The sequence below is a fragment of the Trachurus japonicus genome, chromosome 15 (genome assembly GCF_045865225.1).
Source record: "Trachurus japonicus isolate A0001 chromosome 15, Traja_1.0".
Lineage (NCBI taxonomy): Eukaryota > Metazoa > Chordata > Actinopteri > Carangiformes > Carangidae > Trachurus > Trachurus japonicus.
In genome coordinates this window covers 13,630,627-13,654,166 of record NC_140921.1, presented here as the reverse complement: position 1 = coordinate 13,654,166, position 23,540 = coordinate 13,630,627, and the positions used below count along the sequence as shown (strand labels likewise).

The window sequence follows — 23,540 nt, the reverse complement described above, 5'->3', positions numbered from 1 at the left end:
GCCGTACAAACATGGTGGTGCAAGATGGCGACAGTCTCTAAAGCAAGACCCTTGCTCTATGTATACTGTGTATATATACAAGAAGAATAGCAAGGCTTCGAAAACCAAACAAATTTTATTTTATAGCGATTATACATTCATACAAATACATTCATGGGTAGTATATTCAGATTTTGCCAATAAACCTTGCCAATTATTACACACTGGACCTTTAAGCACATGATCAAAATAAACAACCCATACAGTAGTAATGAGCTTTTAACTGTTTTTCAAAACAACCTGCCGTTCTGGTTTTATTTTGAAAACGAGGAGGGAAAATTATTATTTCATTATAGTCTGTTGAATTTGTTTCTTTGGCTAAGCTTTTATTCATTCAGTTGAGAGAAAGAACCAGTGAGGATGCTGCATCAAATCGTACAGTAGCACTGAAACAGTACAACCCTATTCAGTTGTCTAAATGGCAGCTCTACATTGTACAGAGACACAACTGTGATGGAGAGGTAATGTAAACCCTAACGAGGCTATCAGTCACAGTCATATCAGGTCCAATGGGAGCAAATCAATTAGCATATTAAAACCCTGTGGCTCCGTGTCGTTTGTCGGTGATTTATGAATATTATTTTGGTGTTTGTGTATGTGAATTATAGCTGTAGTGTCCTGCTCTGTCCTCTCTGGTGGATGTAACAATTATCACCTTGCATAGGAACAGGAGACCTTGATGAATGAGTAATAATAGGGTCTAATCTGAGCTTTTTTTTTCATAGCATATTACTTGTATTACTTGCACTGTGTTTTTCAATATCTTATTTGCATTTGTGTGATGCAAATGGAATAAATGTAAATTTCTTGTTTTCTCCCCCCTCTCTTTCCCCACCCCAAGGCACAGAGCTGTCAACCTGTTCCTCCAAGGCTATAATAAATCTTGGATATCAACTGAAGACCACAGCTTTGAGGAGAAGCTCGTGGAGGATCTAGCTGTGAGTGAAACAGGAAGCCATATTTAATCAATAATCCAATAAATGTGAAATTTACCTCAAATAGCCATTGCTGTAGATTATGTTAATTGTGCAACAGCTAATTAGCTGCACAGGCATTTTCTTGCTTCTTAGTAAAGCTTTTTGGGCAGCATATCCTCTAGGATGAATACAAATGTAATATTTGATCAGCTTTGCTGCACCAAACTCACACTATATACCAACATTACAGTTGGTACAGTATGCTCTTTGACAGCCATTATACCAAATTTGAGACTCACCACCACTTTTTCAACTAAAGTTTTCATTAATATATATATAAAAATGCATAGTGACCTCCTTGAGTACACTTAATTTTGTGGAACTACTACATTCATCATGGCTACTTCATGTAGTAATTTAGCAGTATTAAGAATTTAGACAGGATTGGCCTAGTGTCAACATGCCTGCACAACATGTGTAAACACTTTAAACATTTGAAATTTATTTGAAAGGTTGAAACAGCCAGACCTTTACGGTTCTTGTATATATAGAAAGAATTCCATGCGTATTTGTTAAATTTTGTCTGCACTGCGTACAAACTTGGTATGTACACTGTGTGTGTGTGTGTAGTGCGCGAGAGAAATCCAGCAGTGTGTAAACTTAAGTCGACCCACAGGGGTTTGCGAATGGTCAGTGTGTGGCATTATTTAAGAGCACACATTTCCCGCTTTAATCTGTCTGTCTGGGCTGCAGAGGGGAGGAGTGATGGAGCTGTGTGGAGGAGACAGAGGGGAGGAAAAGGATGTGGGAGAAGGTACCAAAGCAATCGATCCCCTCCTGCAGCTCATTACACTCTTCAGTCGAAGCGCCCTGACAGAAATGAGGTGTGTATCTGTGTGTGTGTGTGTATTCCTTGTATAAGATCACATGCAGTAAAAACCCATTCTACTTTTATTACCCATCACCAAGAAAAATCAATAGGGGATTGGTCAGCATGATTTTCTTTCTTTTTTTGTCTCACTTCTGTGGCCATTGTTTTTAGAAAGTCTGAAATCTATGAAATGTTCATCCTGCAGAAGCAATTATTGTATTTTGTCATAGATACTTTTCAAATCAAAGATCTCGTAATATCACAGTATTTCTGTAGAGTTATATTGTTAGGAAGGTTATACACCTTCATTACTTTCTTGTAGAGTATTACCACTTGAAAGACAAACACATACGTTTTCTTCCATGATCTAGTCTGTCAGTCCCACTGAGGTGTCTCTTTGATTTTCCAGTGATATTCCTTCAAAGACACACATACCATATGTGCCACACTCTGTATGCTCACACATCTGAGATCATAACATTAAGGAGTTTTGCTCCACAGCACTGTAAATGCATTACTGTCAGGGGAGCACTCCCACTTGTGCCGCTGCAAAGACGTGAATCAAATCAGCAAGGTGTACCGGTGTGTTCAATAAAAATGTTCAATACCACTGTGCAGACATGTGAGTAAAATGGTCACAGTCCAGATCCACACATGGCCTTGGGGTGTTTTAGGATGCCGGCGGTGCATTCAATTATGCAGTCAAGGGAATCACATTTAAGCACTGTGAATAGATCCGTCGAGGATCACGTACAGATTGACTGACACCCTGTCACTAACCAATGATTTCTTGAATGCGTCTGTCCATATGATTCACAGCGAGCTTGGAAAGTCAGACAGTCTCTATACATCCTACGCTGCTATTATGGCCAAGGTAATGGAACGGAAATAATGTTCTGATCGCTAGTATCTAAATCTGTGTTCAAAACCATGCACGAAATAATGCAAATCATGCATTACTTGATTGACTTGACTGCTTGTTATGTGTATGCTGTTATTATTACTACTCTAAAACACGTACTTATTACTTACACTAGAAAAGTGTGCTAATATTGTATTAAATAAGTGTTTCTGTTTCTGGGGGCCAGAGAACTGTTCATTGCCAGAGGGGCAAGATGCATGATAAAAAAGAACAACATTTGTATACACAAGGTCGTTCAGTTTGGGTTGAGGGCCGGTTACCAACACCCACAGTACAGTAAAAACAATAAAATACCCAAATCATGTACCTTCAGTTTTTATTTTTCATTTGTTTTATAATACAACTTTTTATTCCTTATATCTTTTTTTGCTTTCATGTCTTGGTGTATATCACATCAAGCATACTAATAATAATAATACAAAGTGCATGTCAAAAACCAGGAAAATGGATTTGTGAATTTTGCATATTTATTGCCTGTTGTTATTTTTGGTGTTTTCTACCTTTTCATCCCCACCTTGCATTGTATCTCTGCTTCAGAGCTGCCACAGAGAAGAGGAGGATGACGATGACGATGATGATGATGAACAGGAGGTGAAAAGCTTTGAGGTGAGTGAATGGGCTCCCACTTTCAAAATATCATGTTTGATGTTTCCTTTTACCTTGTTTTCCTTTTAGTTTACCTTAATTATGAATGGCATATTTTTTTCCAGCAGTACAATAACATTTTTTATGCTTTAAAAAGCATAAAAATTGTATTAGATAAGTATATGTCCTAAAACATGATTTGGCCTTTGTGTGGCTCAGGAGAAGGAGATGGAGAAACAGAAGCTGCTGTACCAACAGGCCAGGCTGCACCTTCGTGGAGCTTCTGAGATGGTCCTGCAAACTATCAGCGCCAGCAAAGGTAGGAAAAGTCTCAGGTGGGCCACTTGTAAACAAGCACTGAAATTAGAGTGACGCTTTTCTTTGGGATTCAATTAACGTGAAGATGAAGAAGGATAAAAAACATTCTGTTAGATGAGCCATTTAGTGTGCTTCAGCCCTTCCTTCAGATGTGCACCGTGATTTGTTGCAGTCATATTGTTATTCTTTTGAGTTTGTACGATACAGTACATCTGATGATTGTGATCAATTTCAAATCCCATCAGGGGCCATGGGCTCCATGATTGCCCCTACACTGAAGCTGGGTATTGCTCTTCTCAACGGAGGGAATGCCACGGTTCAGCAGGTACAGTACTGCATTGTTGTCTCACTAAAACTATACAATGTTTTATATTTGGGATCCCTAAAAGAGTTCAAACTAACAGTGCCGATGTCTCCATCTCAGGCAGGAGTTTAAGGTTTTAATATCATGAAAAAAAAAAGATGCTTAATATCATCACAGATCAGAGAAAGTTTCAAGCTAATTTCCTCAGTGTGGAGCCAATAAAGGTTTCTTAGATAAGCGGTTGATTTACTGACACTAGGAAAGAAGACGGTGTTTGGCAGCAGGTGTATTAGATTGAAAAACTTAAAATCTAAAAATTAATGTAATGTTAAAGTATTGAAAATGATATTGATAAGTTAAAACCGTTAAAACCATAAAAATGTAGGCTACTGTTGTAACAACTTCATTAAAAAGGATGGTATGGTGACTCACTACAGAGCTCCAATTAATTCGATGGACTTTGAGACTTCCTGCAGTCGTGTTTTTGTCTAAATTGAAGCCCTCTTGTTCAGTGTCTTCCGCTCTCCTCTCTTCAGAGCACATCACTTTCATATTTTGTGTCTTCTCATGAACACAGTGCCTTGAGAAAAAATGAACTCATTTTAAGCTAATCATACCTTCAGATGATATCATCCTCCATTTGTCAGACCTTGTCTTTGATGCCTTTATTTGATAGAAAATGCTGGATTATCTGAGCGAGAAGCGAGATGTAGGCTTCTTTCAGAGCATGGCTGGACTCATGCGGTCATGTAGGTGAGTGAAAGGAGGGAAAATCCTCTGTCAAGATCTGTCAAATATCGCAAAAAGGTTGGCAGGCTTCAGATACTGATTGATAAAAAAAAATGGTAAGAGTGCAGAAGCTTTCCTGATCCCTTTGAGTGTGTATGTGTGTGGTTTTCTTCCTCCCAGTGTTCTGGATCTAAATGCATTTGAGAGGCAGAACAAAGCAGAAGGATTAGGCATGGCCATGGACGAGAGCTCAGGTACTGTATTCATATGGAAATAAAAAAATCCATTTCTGTGCAGCCATGTCATAGCAGAGGAGCCAGCTGTGAGATCCCTGCCCATGAACATGCTCTAAATTCACACTCAGGATTTCTGTTATTTTTCTGCCTTTCTCAGTCTTGAATATTATGAACAGCTGTCTCCCCTCACTCCCCTGTGACCTGATTTCTCTCTCTCTCTCATTCATACTCTTGTACCTTTACCACAGTATTGCACTATTCCTTGCACTTCATACCTTTTATTTCTTGCCCTTTTCTGAAAATCTTTTTTTCCCCCCAGGAGACAAGGTAATGCTTGACAAAGACGTAACCTGTGACCTATTCCGGTTTCTACAGCTGCTCTGTGAAGGGCACAACTCAGGTTATTATGCCCTATGTTGTTTCCACATATAGACAGTATTCACATTAAGTATATGTATGTCCATGGGATAAAGGGCAGGTGTTGCAACAAATAAGTGCGGGGGAAAAAAACAGCTGTGGCATTTAGAAATTATGATAATAAGAGCCTAGCACACACTGGCTTTGTTTTAGTGGATGTCCATTGTTTAATTATCCCCACAGAATGAAATACATTGTAATGGTCTTTGCACATTGTATTCCAACATGCTTATACTTTATTTTTATCTGTTAGATTTCCAGAATTATTTGAGGACACAGTCAGGCAACAACACCACTGTCAACATCATTATATCCACTGTGGACTATTTACTACGAGTGCAGGTAAGTGCACAGGCAATGAGAGGTTTCCCTTTGTGAAGCTGGACTAACACACCAAGCAGAACTAGTAAATGGCTCCTTCAGTTATTGATCAGAAACGTTCTGAACGCAGGACGGTTGGATGACCATTGTCAGCTTTTCCTGGGCTACTGTGTGAAAACAAGTTATTCTCTCTTCAGTGAACCACAAATATTTTGCTTTGTTACACTGCAGGAATCGATCAGCGACTTCTACTGGTATTACTCAGGGAAGGATGTGATTGATATACACGGCCAACACAACTTCTCCAAGGCCATCGAAGTGGCCAAACAGGTCTTCAACACGCTCACTGAGTATATACAGGTCAGCCAGTCCATTGCAAGTTATAGTTTCATAGGGTGTGTGTGTGCGCTCCTATGCATTTATCAATCTGCCCTCTGGCTGTTTGTTTGAATATCTATATACAGTATCTACTTGTTAAAATGCATTTGTCAAAATGAGGCAGCTCACAGTATCGTTGTATCATCCAGGGCCCCTGTGTTGGAAACCAAGAGAGTCTAGCTCACAGTCGCCTGTGGGATGCTGTAGTGGGTTTCCTTCATGTTTTTGCCCATATGCAGATGAAGCTCTCTCAGGTATAGTATGTTAATTTGCTCATCACAACTATAAAATGTAAGTTCAAAAATGTATAGCATAATGAGCATAAAATATAATACTCTATGTGTTTCCTTAAATACAGGATTCAAGGCAAATTGAGCTTTTGAAAAAGCTGATGGATTTACAAAAGGACATGGTGGTGTTTTTGCTTTCCATGTTAGAAGGTGAGGTTTTCAAATATCCTGCTGTTTGCAATTCGGGTTCAGTGTCCAGATCTATATTTCTCTGCTCCTTTCTCTTCCTTACAGGCAATGTCGTCAACGGTACAATTGGAAAGCAGATGGTTGACATGTTGGTGGAATCGTCAGGCAATGTGGAGATGATCCTCAGATTTTTTGACATGTTCCTCAAACTCAAAGACCTTACCTCCTCAGATGTGTTCAGAGAGTATGACCCTGAACGTAAGGGCTGCATATCCAGAAAGGACTTTCATAAAGCCATGGAAAGTTGCAAGCGTTTCTCTCAAGCTGAAATGAATTTCCTCCTCTCCTGCATGGAGACAGACAAAAGTGAAATAGTGGATTACGAGGCATTTGTGGATCGCTTCCATGAGCCGGCCAAAGACATCGGCTTCAGCATTGCTGTGCTTCTGACCAATTTGTCCGAGCACATGCCCAACGATTCAAGACTAAGAGCCTTCTTGGAACCGGCGGAGTGTGTCTTGACTTACTTCAGACCCTATTTAGGACGCATTGAGATCCTTGGCTGTGGGAAGCGCATTGAGCGTGTCTACTTTGAGATCAGTGAGGCCAGCCGCACACAGTGGGAGAAGCCACAGGTTAAAGAGTCAAAGACGCAGTTCATATTTGATGTTGTGAACGAGGGTGGAGAGAAGGAGAAAATGGAGATGTTTGTCAATTTCTGCGAGGACACCATCTTTGAGATGCAGCTTGCAGCCCAGATATCTGACTCTGATAGTGGAGAGAGGTGCGCTGCAAAAGAAGAAGATGAAAAGAGCAGCAGTGAAGATGGCCTGGACAAAAATGGAACATTTTTCATATATCACTGGTGGCTCCTGCTGACATCTCTGCTGTCTGTGAAAAACCTCAAGACATTAATGAAGATGACTCTGAAGGATATGCTCATGCTGGCTCTTTTCTTCCTGAGATTCATTTTAATGGCTCTGGTCCACTGCATTTGTGTTGTAATTCACAGCATCCTATATGTGCTGTACGTAGCCTTTGTCAATGGTGGGCTCATTGAGGGAGCCAAAAAGATGAAGATATCAGATTTGCTCGGTGGTATCCTTGAGCCGACTCTGGATGAGGTCACGGGGGTGCCAAGTGGTGTGGATCGTCTCAGGAAGTACTCTGCCACTTTTTCTTCCCAGAGAGAATTGAGGGAGATGGGGCAGGTGGCAGCTGTGACCTCCCCCAGGGAGGTGGATGTAATATCAGACATATTCGGCCTCAAAGTGAAGAAAGCGGGAGGTCAGTACAGACTTATCACACAGAACCTCACTGCAAGTCTGACCGACCTGTTCAACACAACCTCCAGAACAACTGCCACCACTGATTTCGCTGAGAAGCATCAGAGGACGGTTTGTATTACATATGATATATTATTTGTTATCATATTATTTATGAGTTTACATCTATTACATGTAAATGTATCTTCAGTGCTGTTTTATTTGTTAGATGTGTGTCATATTTATTTTTGGACAGCCATTTTCTTAATTGTGCTGCCTTGATATTACACTACTGGTATTTTATATTAATCTTTGATTTCTCATGAATTTTGCCGACAGCAGTTCAAGACCCAGACTGACACCGAGGAAAAAGCAGAAGATGGGAACATGCCTGATATCGCTAATGAGAAGTGAGTCTCTTCCTTTCACCTTAAATCCCCCCAGAGGGATTGTTTAACTTCCTCATAACGATGTTAATATCAGCTAATGAGCCATGTGAGGTAGGAAATATAATGACTGTTGTGCACTTGGTAGTGATGATTCTACATGATGGATCTAAAAATAATACGTAAATATTGTAAAATGAAGCACGCAGGTAATAAGTTGAGGTTCTAAGTAGAAGTGTGAGTTCACCATCTCTGATGTTCCCATGTCAAAATAACACATTGTCCTTTCCTCTGTTTGTTTTTGAACTGTTTGCAGAGTGATGGAACCTGAAGAGAAAACTGGGAATGAGAAAACAGAGGCAGGATGGAGAGCCGAGAGAGGCTCTAATAAGTCGGGTGAACCGGAGAGCCAACACTCTGCCCTCTGGGAGACGATAAGCACTTGTAACAAGAGTCTGCTGGTAATGTACACGCACACTCAACACATGCTGGTGGACTTATGAATATGTACATCCAAAACAGACGAGGATGCACACTTGGCACAAATATGTTTAGAAAAAAGACGCCTGAATGTTTTGCCTTTTTTTTTTTCTTCTCCAGAACTACTTTGCAAGGACCTTTTATAACATCCGCTTGCTGGCTCTGTTTGTGGCCTTTGCAATCAACTTCATCCTCCTCTTCTACAAGGTGAGTGTGCTTGTGAAAGAGGTAATTTAAAACAAATTTGGAAAAGAATCCAGTTTATTTACTAATGTGATGTAATTGAATAAATGAATACATATTTTATGCTCCAGCTTCACTATATTGCATGTTAGATGTGATTACCCCAAACCAGTGAAGTGCTGACAGAAGAATGTGTCACTCAAAATAAAACAGTAATATAATGTATTGGTTCTACTGTAAAGTAGTAAAATTTGTGGTATTGCTATTGTTTTTACGTCAGTACTTCTTCCCTGAGTGCAAATTTGTCATATTTCTTTAATCTACGGTAGTGGCCACTCACTCAAAAGAATGAAATTACTCATCTTTAAAAGGCTGTTGTATTGGTGAATCATAAACATGCTGCTCTAATTTGCTAAATCCTATGTAACCATGCTGCAAATAATATATTAAAAGTAGATTACAGGAGGTGATCCACATGTAACTATATGTGATTTTTTTTGCCATTGTGCCGTTGTTGCAATATGCAATATAACAGTGTTTGTACTATTTTAAAAGTACTGCAATATTATTTGTCTTTGGTGAAGTCACTCTTTCTTTTGGCCTCTTCCTGTCCTCCCAGGTGGCATCACTGCCTGCATCACAAGAAGAAGAAGAAGTGATAACATCTGTTGTAGACTCTGCTGCCGAGGACGACGATGACGATGAGAGCAGAGTTTATTTTGTGCTGGAGGAGAGCAGTGGATACATGGAGCCGTCCCTGCGCTTCCTCGCCATAGCACATACAATCATCTCCTTCTGTTGTATCATTGGTTATTACTGCCTCAAGGTACACTGCCTTGACCGTGTACTTCTTAAGATGAATAATGAACACATTCCATATACTTGAATTTTCGTCTTCCCATCATGTTTACTATGAATGTATTTACAGCTACACTGACCATGACCCACGCAGCTACTCTGAAATATCTGAAAAAAATTTGCAAACTTAACACGTATGTGCTGATTACAGGAGACAAATAATTATTTCACTGACTTTGAATGGCAGGTACCATTGGTGATCTTCAAACGGGAGAAGGAAGTGGCACGAAGGCTGGAGTTTGACGGGCTCTATGTGACAGAGCAGCCCCCTGAGGAGGACATCAAAGGGCAATGGGACCGGCTGGTCCTTAACACACCGTATGTTCACAGTCACATGATTAACTACTGTGCTTACATCATAACACACGTCGAATGAATATACTTTTAGTTTCAAGTTCTTTAAAGTCACCGTTTGTATCTATGTCTATCCATCTATAGTCAGTCTATCAACAGTGCAGAAATGTACTCTCGTTTATTGATGTTTCAGGTTTCACATTTTTTAATTTCTGTAATATGCCTGTATCTTTTCAGATCATTTCCAAGTAATTACTGGGATAAATTTGTAAAAAGGAAGGTAAGAGCTTCAGAAAAATTCAAAATGCTACACATCCTATTTTAAATGTGCTTACTGTATGTGTGGTTGTAATCATATGCATATTTCAGTGGGTGACACTACATTAAGAAGCTAACTGAAATTTAATGAAGCATTTCATGGCAGGTGTAATTATTCCCCTATCGAGTAACATAACCATTTAATTGTCTCCGGAGACAGTGCAACACCTCCAGCTTCCTCATTCAGATTACCTCACATGTTATGAGGGGAGATGAAATTAAAACGGGACTTGTAACCATGGTTACATTATATGTCAAAATGGAGGCAGCTATAGCCTCAAAATGCTTTGAAGGCATTTTAAAAGTGTTTAGTCTTGGTGACTTACACTGCTTAAATAAATATGACAAACTAATGTAAACTCATATTTTAACATTTATAGTCCATGTAACTGTGTGCTTGTGAAATAAACTATATACACACAATTCATGATCTTACAGTGGAATATGTATGTGTCTGACAAGAGGCTTTGATGCAACATGCATTCCATACAAAAGGTATTGTAAGTTGAGTAAAAGTCCATGTTTAATTTAACCCTGGTTAAAGTTTTCAGCGGTAACTTTACAAATCCATCACCTTTACAGTACCATGTCAAATATCTCTTTGGTTTCTATGTCTAAAATAGTTCTCCCTCACTCAGTTTTGAGTTTTGTCTTTCTTTCACCAAAACTGATGTGCTAAGATGTCAGGGAAACATACATTTAAACTCATGCAAAATTATATAAAGTGTTTATAGACTCTTAGCTTCAACTTCCAAATGATATTATTAAATAAAATACACACTTTCTGTTGTTTCTGTTGCATATTGTTCTAGGCTTTGCAGATAAATAATAGAAATATGCCTTTGATTTGGTGGAACTGTGATGGAGCTTGTAGTATGAAGGGATCTTTTGAAGCCTTGTTTTTACTGCTCAGAAAGAATATTGGAAAAAGTGCAGGTCGCCTGAGGGGGGCTCAAGTAGGACAATAAGTCTTTCCCCAATAGATTTCACAAATATGTTCTCTGTAAGCCATAATATTGTTAAAGTAGAATCATTTTTATTTCAGCAAATGCCCCCATTAAAAGAAATGAAAGTGGCTATTTAGCCTATAATAAAAGAAATGTACTAACTTTCTCGATTTGATTGTAATTGAGACAAGCTGGCACTTTTTGAATGAGCTCCATGGAGCTATTGATTTATTTATTTGTATTAAATGCTGTGCATGTTTAGGTTCTTCCACATTGGGTTTCAGCCTTTCTTGTTTTTACCACAGGGGTGGCCACATTGTCTATATAAAGCAAGTTTAGCGCTGCCACATTACATTTAATACTCTGTATTGCATCATTTTAAGAGCCTGCAGTAAAATAGATGGTATAATGCCTTGAAGTGCTTTTGTTAATCCACTTTTGAGTTTTGAGTCTGTAGCTATTGCTTAGAACACGCTGAAGTGCTTATGTTTATAATAACAGAATGGGTCTGCAATAAAACCAGGCCTTGGTTGGCTCTCGTTTTAAGTTGATAAATCAAATGACATAAAGTTTCTGAGAGCCGTGGCAGTGCAATAAGAAGAAACTCTGCGTCTGTCTCATGAGTAAATGAAATGAAATGCATATTTACTGGCCAAGGTTCACTGTACATAAACTTTTTTGCAGGAAAGTAAAGAGTAAAATATAAGCTTAAATCAGTACTGTATAAGCAGTATCCATATTTATAGCAGTCATTTACAAACCACAGTTCTACCACGTGGGGTATAACCGCCATGGCTTCTCTAAAAAAACATGTTTTGGTAACACAGGTGAGGTGTTGTTTTGCTGTATTATAAGCCACAGCATCATCTTGTCAGCTGAACTAAGCCGCCATCTCATTATGAGCCTGTACAGAAGAATTCAGCCAGTCCCCTGTCATTCTTCATTCAGATGGAAAGACGCTGAAGAAACTGTTTTTCAGTCACTATGTAAACCTCTCTCCTCTTGCCCTGCCAGGTGATGGATAAGTATGGTGAGTTTTATGGCTGTGAGAAGATCAGTGAACTCCTGGGTCTGGACCAAGCTGCTTTAGACTTCAGCTCTGACAGACGAGGAAGAAAGTGGCTCAAGAGAGAGGCAGCCTGGGGTGCTCTGTGAGTAGATGAACTATTAAAAACATGTCCAAGTACAACTCTCCCTGCATTGTGTTTAAAAAAAATAAATTAAAAAATGTGGATTATTAAATTGTGCAGCATTTGATATGTGTTTTCTCTATTTTTTTTAATGCATGGAGGCATAACGCACCACAGAACAAGATATTCAAATAATCAACAATTGTGTTTGTTTCATAAATAATAAATGACCGTGGCCTTTGACAGGGAAAGTAGACTGCAGCTGAATATTAGACTGCGTGTAAAAGCAGCTCGCAGTGACGATAGCGATGTGAATCTCTCTATACATGATGGATGCTGGTATGTTTACATTGAGCCAACCTGTTATTGAAAGAGAACAATGCTCAAATAAGAAAATCAATGCAGCTCTTTCTCCAATGGATTTTCCCACAGAGGTGAATGTGACTCCTAAATGAACATTAACAACATGGGGCTTATTTGCTGTTTAATGTCCAGCTGTTGTTGTTGGTAACACTTTGCAATAACATGACATGTGATTGATTATGAATAACCTATGCCGTTATAAATAGCCATCTCAGCCATAATGCGCATACATGTTTGTGTGGATGTATTGTACATGTTACTTGTGTGTTGTTGTGGCCGCACAAAAGAAGGTCCTAGAACATTGTGTTGTACTTGAGGGGGGAACAGGACATTCTGAGATGAAGTCACATAACAGATGGGCTGTCTTAGAAAAGACACTGTAGCAGCAAGGGTCTGATTTTAGCCATGGACATTTTGACCTTATTTTTCTGGCTCTTGCCGTCATGTATCTGTGATAATGCTATTTTTTCCAATTTTTTTTAGATTCAACTCCATTGACATGAAGTACCAGGTCTGGAAACTAGGGGTTGTGTTCACTGACAATGTAAGTTTGGCTGTGTGTCCGATTTTATGGCTTTTTACCTGGTTTGTTTGTGTGTGTGTGTGTGCCATTGTGTTCCTGTAAAGTCAAGATAAAGGTGTTACTTCCTGCAATTCATGTTCACAGATCATATAATATGACTGAGCAGTGTGTGTGTGTAGAGAACGTCTCATGTTTTATGACTTATTTCTAATTTGGTTAATCTCTCGTTCTACTGTGCTAAGATTTTGTCTGATACAATGACATACGCTGCAGAAGTAATGGTGGTAATATCCTGTGATTCTGCCTTATCTAAAATACACATTTGTCCCTCTGCCCTGGTAATCTATATTGCCTGGTGGTTTTATGTGTGTATGTCCTTGTGTTTGTGCTTGCAGTCCTTTTTGTACTTGGCCTGGTACATGCTCATGTCGGTCCTTGGTCATTATAACAACTTCTTCTTTGCTGCCCATCTTTTGGACATTGCCATGGGCTTTAAGACACTTCGTACCATCCTCTCCTCTGTCACACACAATGGGAAACAGGTGCGTCAGTGTGTCAGTGTGTGGTTGGGGGTGGGCGGAGGGGGAGAACAGTCTGTCTTTCATTCTGTTTCCATCTGTCTCAATATGTGTTCAAAGGTGCAGCTCGCATGCATGTGATGTTTGCTTTCACGCTGTAGGGTTATATTGGGGGTTTTCTAAGATGAAGAAGTGTATTAAAGCCCATCTGCCTCTGTCTATCCTTTTGTAATTATGTGTGTGTCTCTCAGTTGGTCCTGACTGTCGGCCTGTTGGCTGTTGTGGTGTATCTCTACACTGTGGTGGCCTTCAACTTCTTCAGGAAGTTTTACAACAAAAGTGAGGACAAGGACACCCGAGACATGAAGTGCAACGACATGCTGACTGTGAGTTGAAGTGCATATTGAGACATACACAGAAGTGTGCTCTCCACATAAATAAATACTTCTATCTATCCTCTTTATCTCCCTATGTTTATCTTTCTAACACAAACACGGCCACACACCTCATTTCCTAGCTGCTCAGATTGAGGTGGGTAGAGGCGGACTCTAACTGTGATCCCCATTGTCGAAGTGAGAGCAGCTTCTTGTCTTCCACTGCTTTTCCATAAAATGATGGACACATGGATAGAATACAGCCCTTCAAGCCTCGGCAGAGCTCTTTGTTTGGCCATTCGCAACATTAACGCCACACCATCTGCTCTATTCGAATGTGGACTTTACTGTCACTCACATGAGCAGACGAATGAGCAGCGATAGCATTTGAATAAAAACCCACTATTATAGAAGACAGGGACTATTACACTAAATCCACAGTCAGACTCAGTATGTTATTGTTTGTGCTTGACTTTCAGTAGCACTTTAGCAACAGTCATTTTCAATCCTTTGCCCATCATTATGACACCACAACAACAATTGTTTAGACAATGTGGTATGATACAATGAATCCAAAGATAAGCAGAAAACCACTCACTCTGCTGTTCTGCTTTTGAACTTTTTATGAAAGAAGTGCCGCCTTCAAATTCAGAGTGTTCCTTGAAAGTTTACCCATCAGTTTTTATTTTGTGTTTGTTCAGGTTCCTTGAGGAAAATATCATCCTTGGCACTTAAAAGCGCCGTGCAGTCCTTGCTAGACAACTTGTTAATTCTTCTTGCCTCACACTTCTACATAAACCCTTTGTGGGGAAACACTGTCTGAGGCGAAGAATATTGATTAAAAAACCCTCCACTCTTCTGTGAAATTGTGTAAAAATGCTGCCTGTTTGAAAGTTTTAAATATCCCCAAAAGCAATTCAACATGGAGGAAGGTATAAAAATGCATTAAATAAATTCTCATTTTCTTTCAGCAGCTTCAATGTTCAACATATTGGAGTGCAGAGACACAATATTCTTGTTCTTCCTAGATGCAAGCTACACTTTTCTCCTCTTACCTCAAGTGGAATTCACACAATACAATAAAAGAAAATATCATTTCTTTCAGTGCTACATGTTCCACATGTATGTGGGGGTGCGAGCGGGCGGGGGCATTGGTGATGAGATCGAGGACCCTGCTGGAGATGACTTTGAGGTCGAACGCATCCTCTTCGACATCACGTTTTTCTTCTTTGTCATCATCATTCTCCTGGCCATCATCCAGGGTGAGTCACACATTGCATTTGCTTTGCAGGTAAAGGTCAAATGAGGAAGTTCATAAAATGAAAAGTCCCAAATTGCCATTTTTAATGACTTGTTGAAGTGTCTGTGCATCTCCATAATTTTCACTGACACCCGTCATTCAAACACAGTGTTCAAACAGACACACACACTAAATCGTGTCCTGTTTTTTTCAGGTTTGATCATTGATGCCTTTGGGGAACTTCGTGACCAGCAGGAACAGGTGAAAGAGGATATGGAGGTGAGATTTGACACTTTGTCACAAACACTCACCAAAACACTCTCCCCCTGTACGCGCACACACATTTTAACACTGACAAGAGCACTTCTTATATATGTCATTCAACAGTTTTAGGACCTAGGACCTAGGGACATGGAATGGCTACGGCATGAAATGTGAAAAAGCAAAGGAGTCTGTGCACTTTCTGAATGTGCTGTGAGTCCTTTGTATCTTTGTACGGCTGATGTAACCGTGCTGATTAAACAGCAGGTTCACTCGAGGTCTGTAGCTAAGGGAGACTGAGGTCTGGAGTAATTGAAATGTGTGTGAAGAGTTGACCGTGTGTGCACAACATTAAATAAATCACGTAGACTCGGTTGTTGTGGGAGCTCCTGTCACAGGAATCTTGGTACTATTGGCCTAAATGAAATGAGTCCATTAGCCTTTTCTCCTGGATAATTAGTGGGCAATAATTTCAAAAAGTTCAGTCTGAGAAAAACAAATCCCTGGTATTTAAAGACATTTAAAAAAGTAATTAGCATAGCAAGTACATTTTTGATTAAACGCACATCCCTTACTGCCTTTTGTCTACTGCTTGTCTCACTTGTGTGTATACTGATAGATCTGCTGCTACAAATGTTTATGGGGTTTCTCTGTGTGTGTGGATCAGGTAGCCACACTGGATCTATCCAGTATTGTACTGTATGTGTCTAAGGGCAACAAGAGGTATAAAAAAAGCATAATAAATCCATCACTCCAGGCAGGACAAGTAAGGTTAAAAGAGACGTTGTGTGGTCAGGTAACAGGTGGAGTTTGTACTAGAAAGAGAGAAACGAGTTGGAAGGTGCCAGAGCCACAGGCAGATAACGAAAGGGTAACCCACCGAGGACACAAGGCAGCAGAGAGGACCTGACACGGATGTGATGTCACTGAATGCACAGTTGTCATTCAGAAAGTCCTTATAGTCTCTTTCCCACAATGTGTGTGTCTCAAGAAATTTAACAGTGCAGGCAGATTTTTTTTTTTTTTACACACCTGCTCCTCTCTAAAGCTTAGACAACTTTAGATACTGTTTGCTGTGCTGCAGTCAGTAATAATAAATCAGATTCGGCTGCTACTTCCATCCATCCATGATTTGTCTCCATAAATATTGCATGCAACCAGAAACCACAGTTTTCAGTGGAGCTTCTTTTCCCGTCGCTGTACCAGCACAAAACCATGGACAGAGGTAATTTGTCTGTTTAGCAGCCACAAAACGATGCACATCCTCAGCAAATGTGTTCCTCTGTCCTGGAATACTGGTCTTAATTTGCTGTTATTTACAGTCTTTTTCCTCTTGTGGGCATCCTTTGAATGCTTTTATAAAAAAGTTAAAAGGCTTCATATTTTCATGCTAGTGGACTAAATACATTGTTTGAGTCACAGAGCACTGAAACAAAAAAACTAACTAAGCAGAAAATCCAAACCTCAAGACCGGACGCCTCTTTAGTTTTGGACTTTTATGTTATTTTCTTCAGTTTTAGAACATACAGCCTGTCTGAACCTGTTTCATGAATAATTACATGTCCTATTCCTCTCCTCCCGCAGACCAAATGTTTCATATGTGGAATAGGAAGTGAATACTTTGATACGGTCCCTCATGGCTTTGAGACTCACACGCTGCAGGAGCACAACTTGGCCAACTATCTGTGAGTTGATTTGATCTCATGATTCATTGTCTCATTCTGCAAATACTAAAACACACAACTTGATGTTATCACTGAAAACACTGGCATTTGTCGTGTTATCTCTCACAAATGTAGTGGTGTGTAAATATTCTGCATGTTCCTCCATCACTAAATCTTTATGAGAAACAAAAAGAGAAAACCCAAAAAATAACAAACACCTCCAAACTTTGATACAGTATGACTCAACTCTCTGATTCAAAACACTGTCTTGTTTAATTAACCAGCACATGTTTTTTAATCAATATATTAATTTTTTTTACTAATATGTGCGTCATCTCACTGTGAATAATGACAATCAGGGAAGAAGCTGCGCAACCCACAGTCTGAATAACAGGTGTGTATGGCCAAAAACTGAGAAGACAAAAATCCAGTGCTTTGCTCTGTTGCCTCTACCACTATGTGAACTCAGACACACACAGACATGAGGAGGATTCCAACACATCTTGTAGCATCCATACTGCTCTTTATCAGCGAGCCGCTTCACTTCCAAACAATATAACACAGTCCAGACACACCACATTGACTGGACAATACACACAAAAATAGGATGCAAGCTAAAACAAAGCTCAGACAAGAACATTGGTTCATTGCAGGAGGATGAAATGGCAATAAAACTATTTATACAGGGATTAAGGCACTGAAAGTGGAAAAGAATTGCCCTTGTTGGTCATGTGTAAAAAATAACATGCCAACTTGAGGATTATATCAAAGTTTAAGATGGTTTCGATGTGTTTTTGCCTTCAAGTCAAACCACATGAACAGAGCACAATCGATCAGTGTGTTAATGAACCCCTCTGCAATGGGGATTGTTAAAAACTGTTATTTGGAAGGTGTTGGTGCATTGTGCACTGTTGCCAGGTCAATATTTGCCAATGCTAAGAACTCATTGAACCTAATTATGAAGGAGCCGAATAGAAGTGTTTGCATCCCCTGACTAACAGACTGAGGTCTGCTGATGTAATAAATTTACTTACTTTGTTGTGAGCCAGCCATCAAGGATTTTAGACATTAAAACAAACATTTGACCTGGTTGTCATATCAAAACATATTTTTTCCACTTGAATTAACAAGTCTTCCATAATCACTACTACAGTATCTTTGGACTTGTGCATGCATCCTACAACTTTCTGCCTGCATGCTCATGTCTACCTATCAAAGCCGAGTTTGTTGCTATATGAATCCCTCTTTTGTATCCTTGCAGATTTTTCCTGATGTACCTTATTAATAAGGATGAAACTGAACACACAGGACAGGTATAATAGTTATCTACTGCATTTGCCAAATCTCACATTCCCTAATATACACTTCCAGGTCTCAGTAACCTATTATTTCCAGCATTTGCTGCGGCAGTGACAAAGCTGTAGTGTAACCTTTTCAGCTAAGACAGAATCTGTATTCACATTGTCCCTCAAAAGCCATATCAGCGCTGGCAGGCACGTTTTATGATAATACACACGCAGGCATACCCCTCAGTTTTTCTTTTTTAAGCCACTGCAGTACTGGGGCTATAAATTTAAAGAGAGTGAAATGGGAAAGTATTTTACTTCACTAATCTTTTCACTTTAGCATAGCTGTTACATAGGTGAAAGAGGAGAGCATTAACTCTGCCTAAATATTTTTAGTTTATGTGTTTAAATATCTTTTCCTCAGTGTCCCTGTCTGACATTTTTCTGTGCTTAAATCCGTGTGTTAGAATAGCTGTGTTTAATTCTAAATACTGCAGTGTAATATAAAAACAGATCAATCCACTCTCATTTTGTAGGATGATTTGGATTTATCTTTGCAGCACAGCATGCATCTTGGATGTGATGCTGCAGAGCTGATAGAGGGAAGAAATTTTTCATTTTTTTAATCAGCCCGTAACATTTTGCACAATTGGGTGCTATTTTCAAATTGAGATGGGTCCTGGGATTCGTCTGAGTGTGTTCTTTCAGCGAGGTATTTTCCTTAGGTGTAGATTAATGAGGGAGCTGCGAGGTGGAACGCAGAAAATGTTTCTGCACTGATCCAGACAAACAAGACGTAAAATTTAAGTATGTGTTCTCTGTGGACAGTGTTATTTTACTCAGTGTCCAGTGAGCTCACCATCTTAGAATGAACAAGCGTTGCGTTGTTAATGAGTTAAAGATTTATTACCGCTCTGTTGACTTTGCCAGGAATCCTATGTGTGGAAAATGTACCAGGAGCGTTGCTGGGAATTCTTTCCTGTGGGAGACTGTTTCCGTAAGCAATATGAGGATCAACTGGGATGAAAGGAAATCTGAGAGATCTAAAACTTGCCTCGATAATGTCATCACACAGAAGCCATGTTAATTGATGCCCCTGGGCTCACCAAATTACCTTGAATTTTATGTGTTTGCACTGTTTTAACTTTAAACTTTGGAGTGATTTTTCCCTGAAAGTATACTTAATATTTATTCACACAAGTTTTTCTAAATGGTATTGATTAAATTATGCAAAATTAATGTGCTGCCTTTCAATCCATAACAAAGGCATTCAGAGTAATGTGACAGTTTACTGTTTCATGCATCATTATCTGAAGCAGTTAAAGCCGGCAATCCAAATTCACATTACTGGCTCCATGTGTCTCTGTAAAGCGTCTGTTTTGTGAATGACATGATTTGTCTGTCTAATCCGAGCCTCCCATCCCTTTCCCCCCGTGTGACATCCAGATAAACACTCTCCCTCTGGCATTTGTTCCTTTTACCCTCCTCTTCTCTGTTTGTTGAGGCTCTGTCTCCTTGTCTGTTGTGCTCATCTCTCCAGGATCCTCCTCCTGTCCTTGCTTCTCGTTCCCTCCCTCCCTTCCTTCACTCTGCCCTCCCTCTTCTTCGGCTCTTTCCCCTTCCTCATTAGTAGCCACTTGGGGACATGCCAGGAGGTCTCCCAATGCACAGGTCAAAACATTACCAAGGAAGTGGATCATGGTCTCTGATGATCAGGAAAATCTCTGGAGACTCCCTGGGTTTAACTTAATGGCTGAAAGAGCGTGTCGAGCTTTGTTAAACTATTAAGAAGTTGCACTGAGTGAGCACGTGTGCACAAAGCTTAGCAGCATGATGACAAACGTGGGCCACCTGCAGATACTGTCCTCATTATGCGAAGGTCGAACACTGATACTCATGTTGCTTTTGAGTTATGACTTGTAAGCATATGACCATACAGTAATTTACTGAAGGGCCAGGAAAAAATATTTTCTGGTAAAAGATGAGGTAGCTTGCTTTTTAACGAGTTTTGGATTATATTCTTTGCATAAACAGAATTATTAATAAGCAGTTTTGCTATGTGGCTAATGCTGTAATTAAAACCAGGCTCAACAGAATATAAATTGCTTCTGTTTGAATTGGTAAAAACTAGGGCACTTAACTACTGCACTTTCCTCAATTTAAAGGTCTATGGTGGTTTTAATTGTCACCATTGAGCTTGAGCAGTGCTTTGATTAAATCATTAATCTACATTATGGATGTGAAATAGGATTTAAAAGCCCTAAAAACGTATTTTGTCAGTTAGCTTCATGTTATGACTCAAGGGGCTGTTCATCAATGCAAGAAAATGTCCTCCAGGGTCTGAATGGATTTATTCAATACTTCCATATTCTCTTCAATCGAGTGCGCAGAGTTGTGTGGGAAAAAAGATATGTTACTGGCCGTGGCCTGTTCTCATATTTCCAGGCCACTCTTGATCAATTCTGATCAATCTACAACCACACAGTGCTGACAAAGCAGAGGAGCCGAGTTTTACACTCTCAAAGAATAAATAGTAACTTGGGATATCGTTGTTTGAAATGCTCTGACTTGTTTACTTTACTTTTATTACATTTAATGTTACATGTTGTTTTCCACAGCACAAATGTACTAGTGTTTTGTGATTTGTGATTTTGACCTCATGTAAACCTGCAGTAAACACGTCGTCATTGTACACAGAACTAGATGCAGGTCACTTTGTCGAGCAGGGAGGGTATCCATCTCGTTCCTGCGGGATTGTTGGTAATTTAGAGAAAAATGTCATCAGGCATCAGTAATGGAATCATTTTACATGACCTCTGATTTCTGTATGCCATTTCAGCATGGTGTATGATTATTTGTTCAGCATGAATTCTAGCAATCAGAGACCTGTTTTCACTCTCCTCTATTAGAGCCTGAGAGGAGTCTGACTGGATTGTGTCAGTTTGCACATTTTCTGAGAAACTCAGCTCTAAAAAGTTCCAAATCAGAAACACCACAATTATCAACGATATTCTGATGTAATATTTCATTTTTATGATAAAATTTGAAATAATTTGTTACTTTTACCTGATTGTGACCTGAAAAGATAATACTTTTACTACAGTGGTTTTTGGGGAAGTTAAAGTCCTGCTGTGGAAAAAGGGCCAGGTGCTACTGTAATGATGCCAAACATCAAATTAATTTATAGCTACTATGTAGTGATAGTGGTAGAGTTACTGAATTACTTGGATTGCATGTATAGTGAACCTGAGTATTAGTGTATTTCCTCATTATTTTTGACCATTTCATGGTCATCGTGCATCACATTGGAGGCTAAACAAAATATCATTATTGCAGAAATGCACATCTAAGATGCTGTGCACAGCATCATAAACATTTTTCTCAATTCACATCTCTTACTGCTATCTACATCTACATGTACAGATAGTGAAGATCACATTCCTGCTGAAGATTCATAGGATCATAGCCGCCAGCTCCTAAACTACCAGAGACAGAAAATGTAGCTGATCAGTTGCCACATTAGCCGTGGTCCAGGGGCAGAGGAATGGGGAAAAACCTCTCATCAAAAGCCTATTTCATTTGGAAATGTATCCGTTCCCAGTGTGTATAAAAATCAATCATATTGTCATAACATCAAACCCACAGACATCTAAAACCCTTCCTGCAGTTCTCTCACACCACAGATCTGCAGGAGACACAGGGTACGATTTCAGGAGTAGTCTTCCACCAGCTGAATTATTACAACACCGCATAGTCGAAGCCGGTCACCTGACTCCACCAAAAACACCCAAATTAAATATACTGACTGTTCAGAGCATAATTGCAGCATCCGCTGGATTAAAAGATAGACTGGATAAGATGGATGTTCATTTGTAGCCGCCAAACTTCCCCCTCTAGTCTTCATTGTCTTTCCATCCTGTGGTTGAATAATGCAGAGGCCAGAAGGTCTGGATGTAGTTTAGTCTAAGGAGCAAATCTTGGTGGAATTTACACTGCATGCTCCAAGTATGAACATTAATATAGCAGCACGGTAGCTATGTGACACTGATCAGGTCTGTGTTGTCTAAGGGCTTATGTGACATGACCTTTGGTTTAAACTGTAAAGCAGGGGATGAACTCACATCACAGCTGATAAGTGTCTCTGGCTGGACAATCAGCTTCTTCTATGATGTCGGCTGATGTGTGAGCAGGACAATGAAGTCAGCTCATCACTGCCTGCAGCTTCCTTTAGTCACAAGCTCCCAACACACCAGCCAAATAGCTGATATGAAACACTTGAGTATACTCCTCCGAGATTCCTTTCACATGCACAAGGAAAAGCCATTTCCTTTTCACAATGGCAATTGCTGCCTTGATGGAGAAAACCCAAAACAGAATCCAGACTAAGCAAGTCCTAATGGCATTTTGGAGTATTTTAGTCCAACCTGATAAAGGTCAATCAAATTTAAATGTCACAAATTAATAGAAACCCCAGCTGCAGTTTTACTCAAGTTACCATATCTGCATAATATGAACCATGTTAACACCTGCAAAGGGAATGTGTCGTACAAAATGCTGAGGTATTGCTTCCCAAGGTCACTGCTACTACTGCCTTTGCCGTTTTTATCTGCCACCCTACAGAGTAAGTGTTGGCCTTTTATCTACACAAAAAGCGCAGAGCTTTTCTGGCATGAATATCCTTACATGTTGAATCAAATAAGCTCTTAAGTCTCTTTGCAAAAGCAGACATCATGCCTTACTGCTCCTGTGATCACAACTGTTGTATGCACACTAAAGTTCACTGGTGTCATACAACCTACCACAAAAAGCCTCTCAGTGACATAGGAATAATATAAACTGATGTGACCTTGTGACACGTAAGCAGAAATATATGCAATGGCTGATGGATCCAGCTGTAGTTCTCATAGTCTTCAATGGGAAATCAATGAGATATGGATCCATCGTGCATAGCCTTCAGGTTTGCATTATTCAAAGACGTTCTGGCAATGTATGGT

The 23,540-nt window shown here is 39.7% G+C and overlaps 1 protein-coding gene across 4 annotated transcripts in view; it reads left to right on the top strand.

Annotated features, from left to right (window-relative positions):
* Nucleotides 1–21,545, top strand: part of ryr2b (ryanodine receptor 2b (cardiac)) — a 65,314-nt gene extending 43,769 nt beyond the window's left edge. For 2 of the 4 annotated variants that reach the window (XM_085799775.1, XM_085799773.1), the window contains exons 66-94: nt 881–977; nt 1,710–1,840; nt 2,647–2,701; nt 3,287–3,355; nt 3,554–3,653; nt 3,898–3,977; nt 4,633–4,709; nt 4,866–4,939; nt 5,241–5,321; nt 5,592–5,680; nt 5,891–6,019; nt 6,187–6,291; nt 6,396–6,477; nt 6,562–7,853; nt 8,061–8,131; nt 8,424–8,568; nt 8,708–8,794; nt 9,390–9,596; nt 9,816–9,946; nt 10,160–10,202; nt 12,202–12,338; nt 13,164–13,224; nt 13,599–13,745; nt 13,973–14,107; nt 15,201–15,357; nt 15,550–15,614; nt 17,181–17,281; nt 18,522–18,573; nt 19,477–21,545. In XM_085799775.1, coding sequence (XP_085655901.1) covers nt 881–977; nt 1,710–1,840; nt 2,647–2,701; nt 3,287–3,355; nt 3,554–3,653; nt 3,898–3,977; nt 4,633–4,709; nt 4,866–4,939; nt 5,241–5,321; nt 5,592–5,680; nt 5,891–6,019; nt 6,187–6,291; nt 6,396–6,477; nt 6,562–7,853; nt 8,061–8,131; nt 8,424–8,568; nt 8,708–8,794; nt 9,390–9,596; nt 9,816–9,946; nt 10,160–10,202; nt 12,202–12,338; nt 13,164–13,224; nt 13,599–13,745; nt 13,973–14,107; nt 15,201–15,357; nt 15,550–15,614; nt 17,181–17,281; nt 18,522–18,573; nt 19,477–19,572 — 4,096 coding nt within the window. In that variant the 3' untranslated portion in view covers nt 19,573–21,545. The remainder of the gene's footprint in view (nt 1–880; nt 978–1,709; nt 1,841–2,646; nt 2,702–3,286; nt 3,356–3,553; nt 3,654–3,897; nt 3,978–4,632; nt 4,710–4,865; nt 4,940–5,240; nt 5,322–5,591; nt 5,681–5,890; nt 6,020–6,186; nt 6,292–6,395; nt 6,478–6,561; nt 7,854–8,060; nt 8,132–8,423; nt 8,569–8,707; nt 8,795–9,389; nt 9,597–9,815; nt 9,947–10,159; nt 10,203–12,201; nt 12,339–13,163; nt 13,225–13,598; nt 13,746–13,972; nt 14,108–15,200; nt 15,358–15,549; nt 15,615–17,180; nt 17,282–18,521; nt 18,574–19,476) is intronic. The other 2 variants (XM_085799774.1, XM_085799776.1) reach the window with 2 other exon arrangements.
* The last annotated feature ends 1,995 nt before the right edge of the window (nt 21,546–23,540 follow it).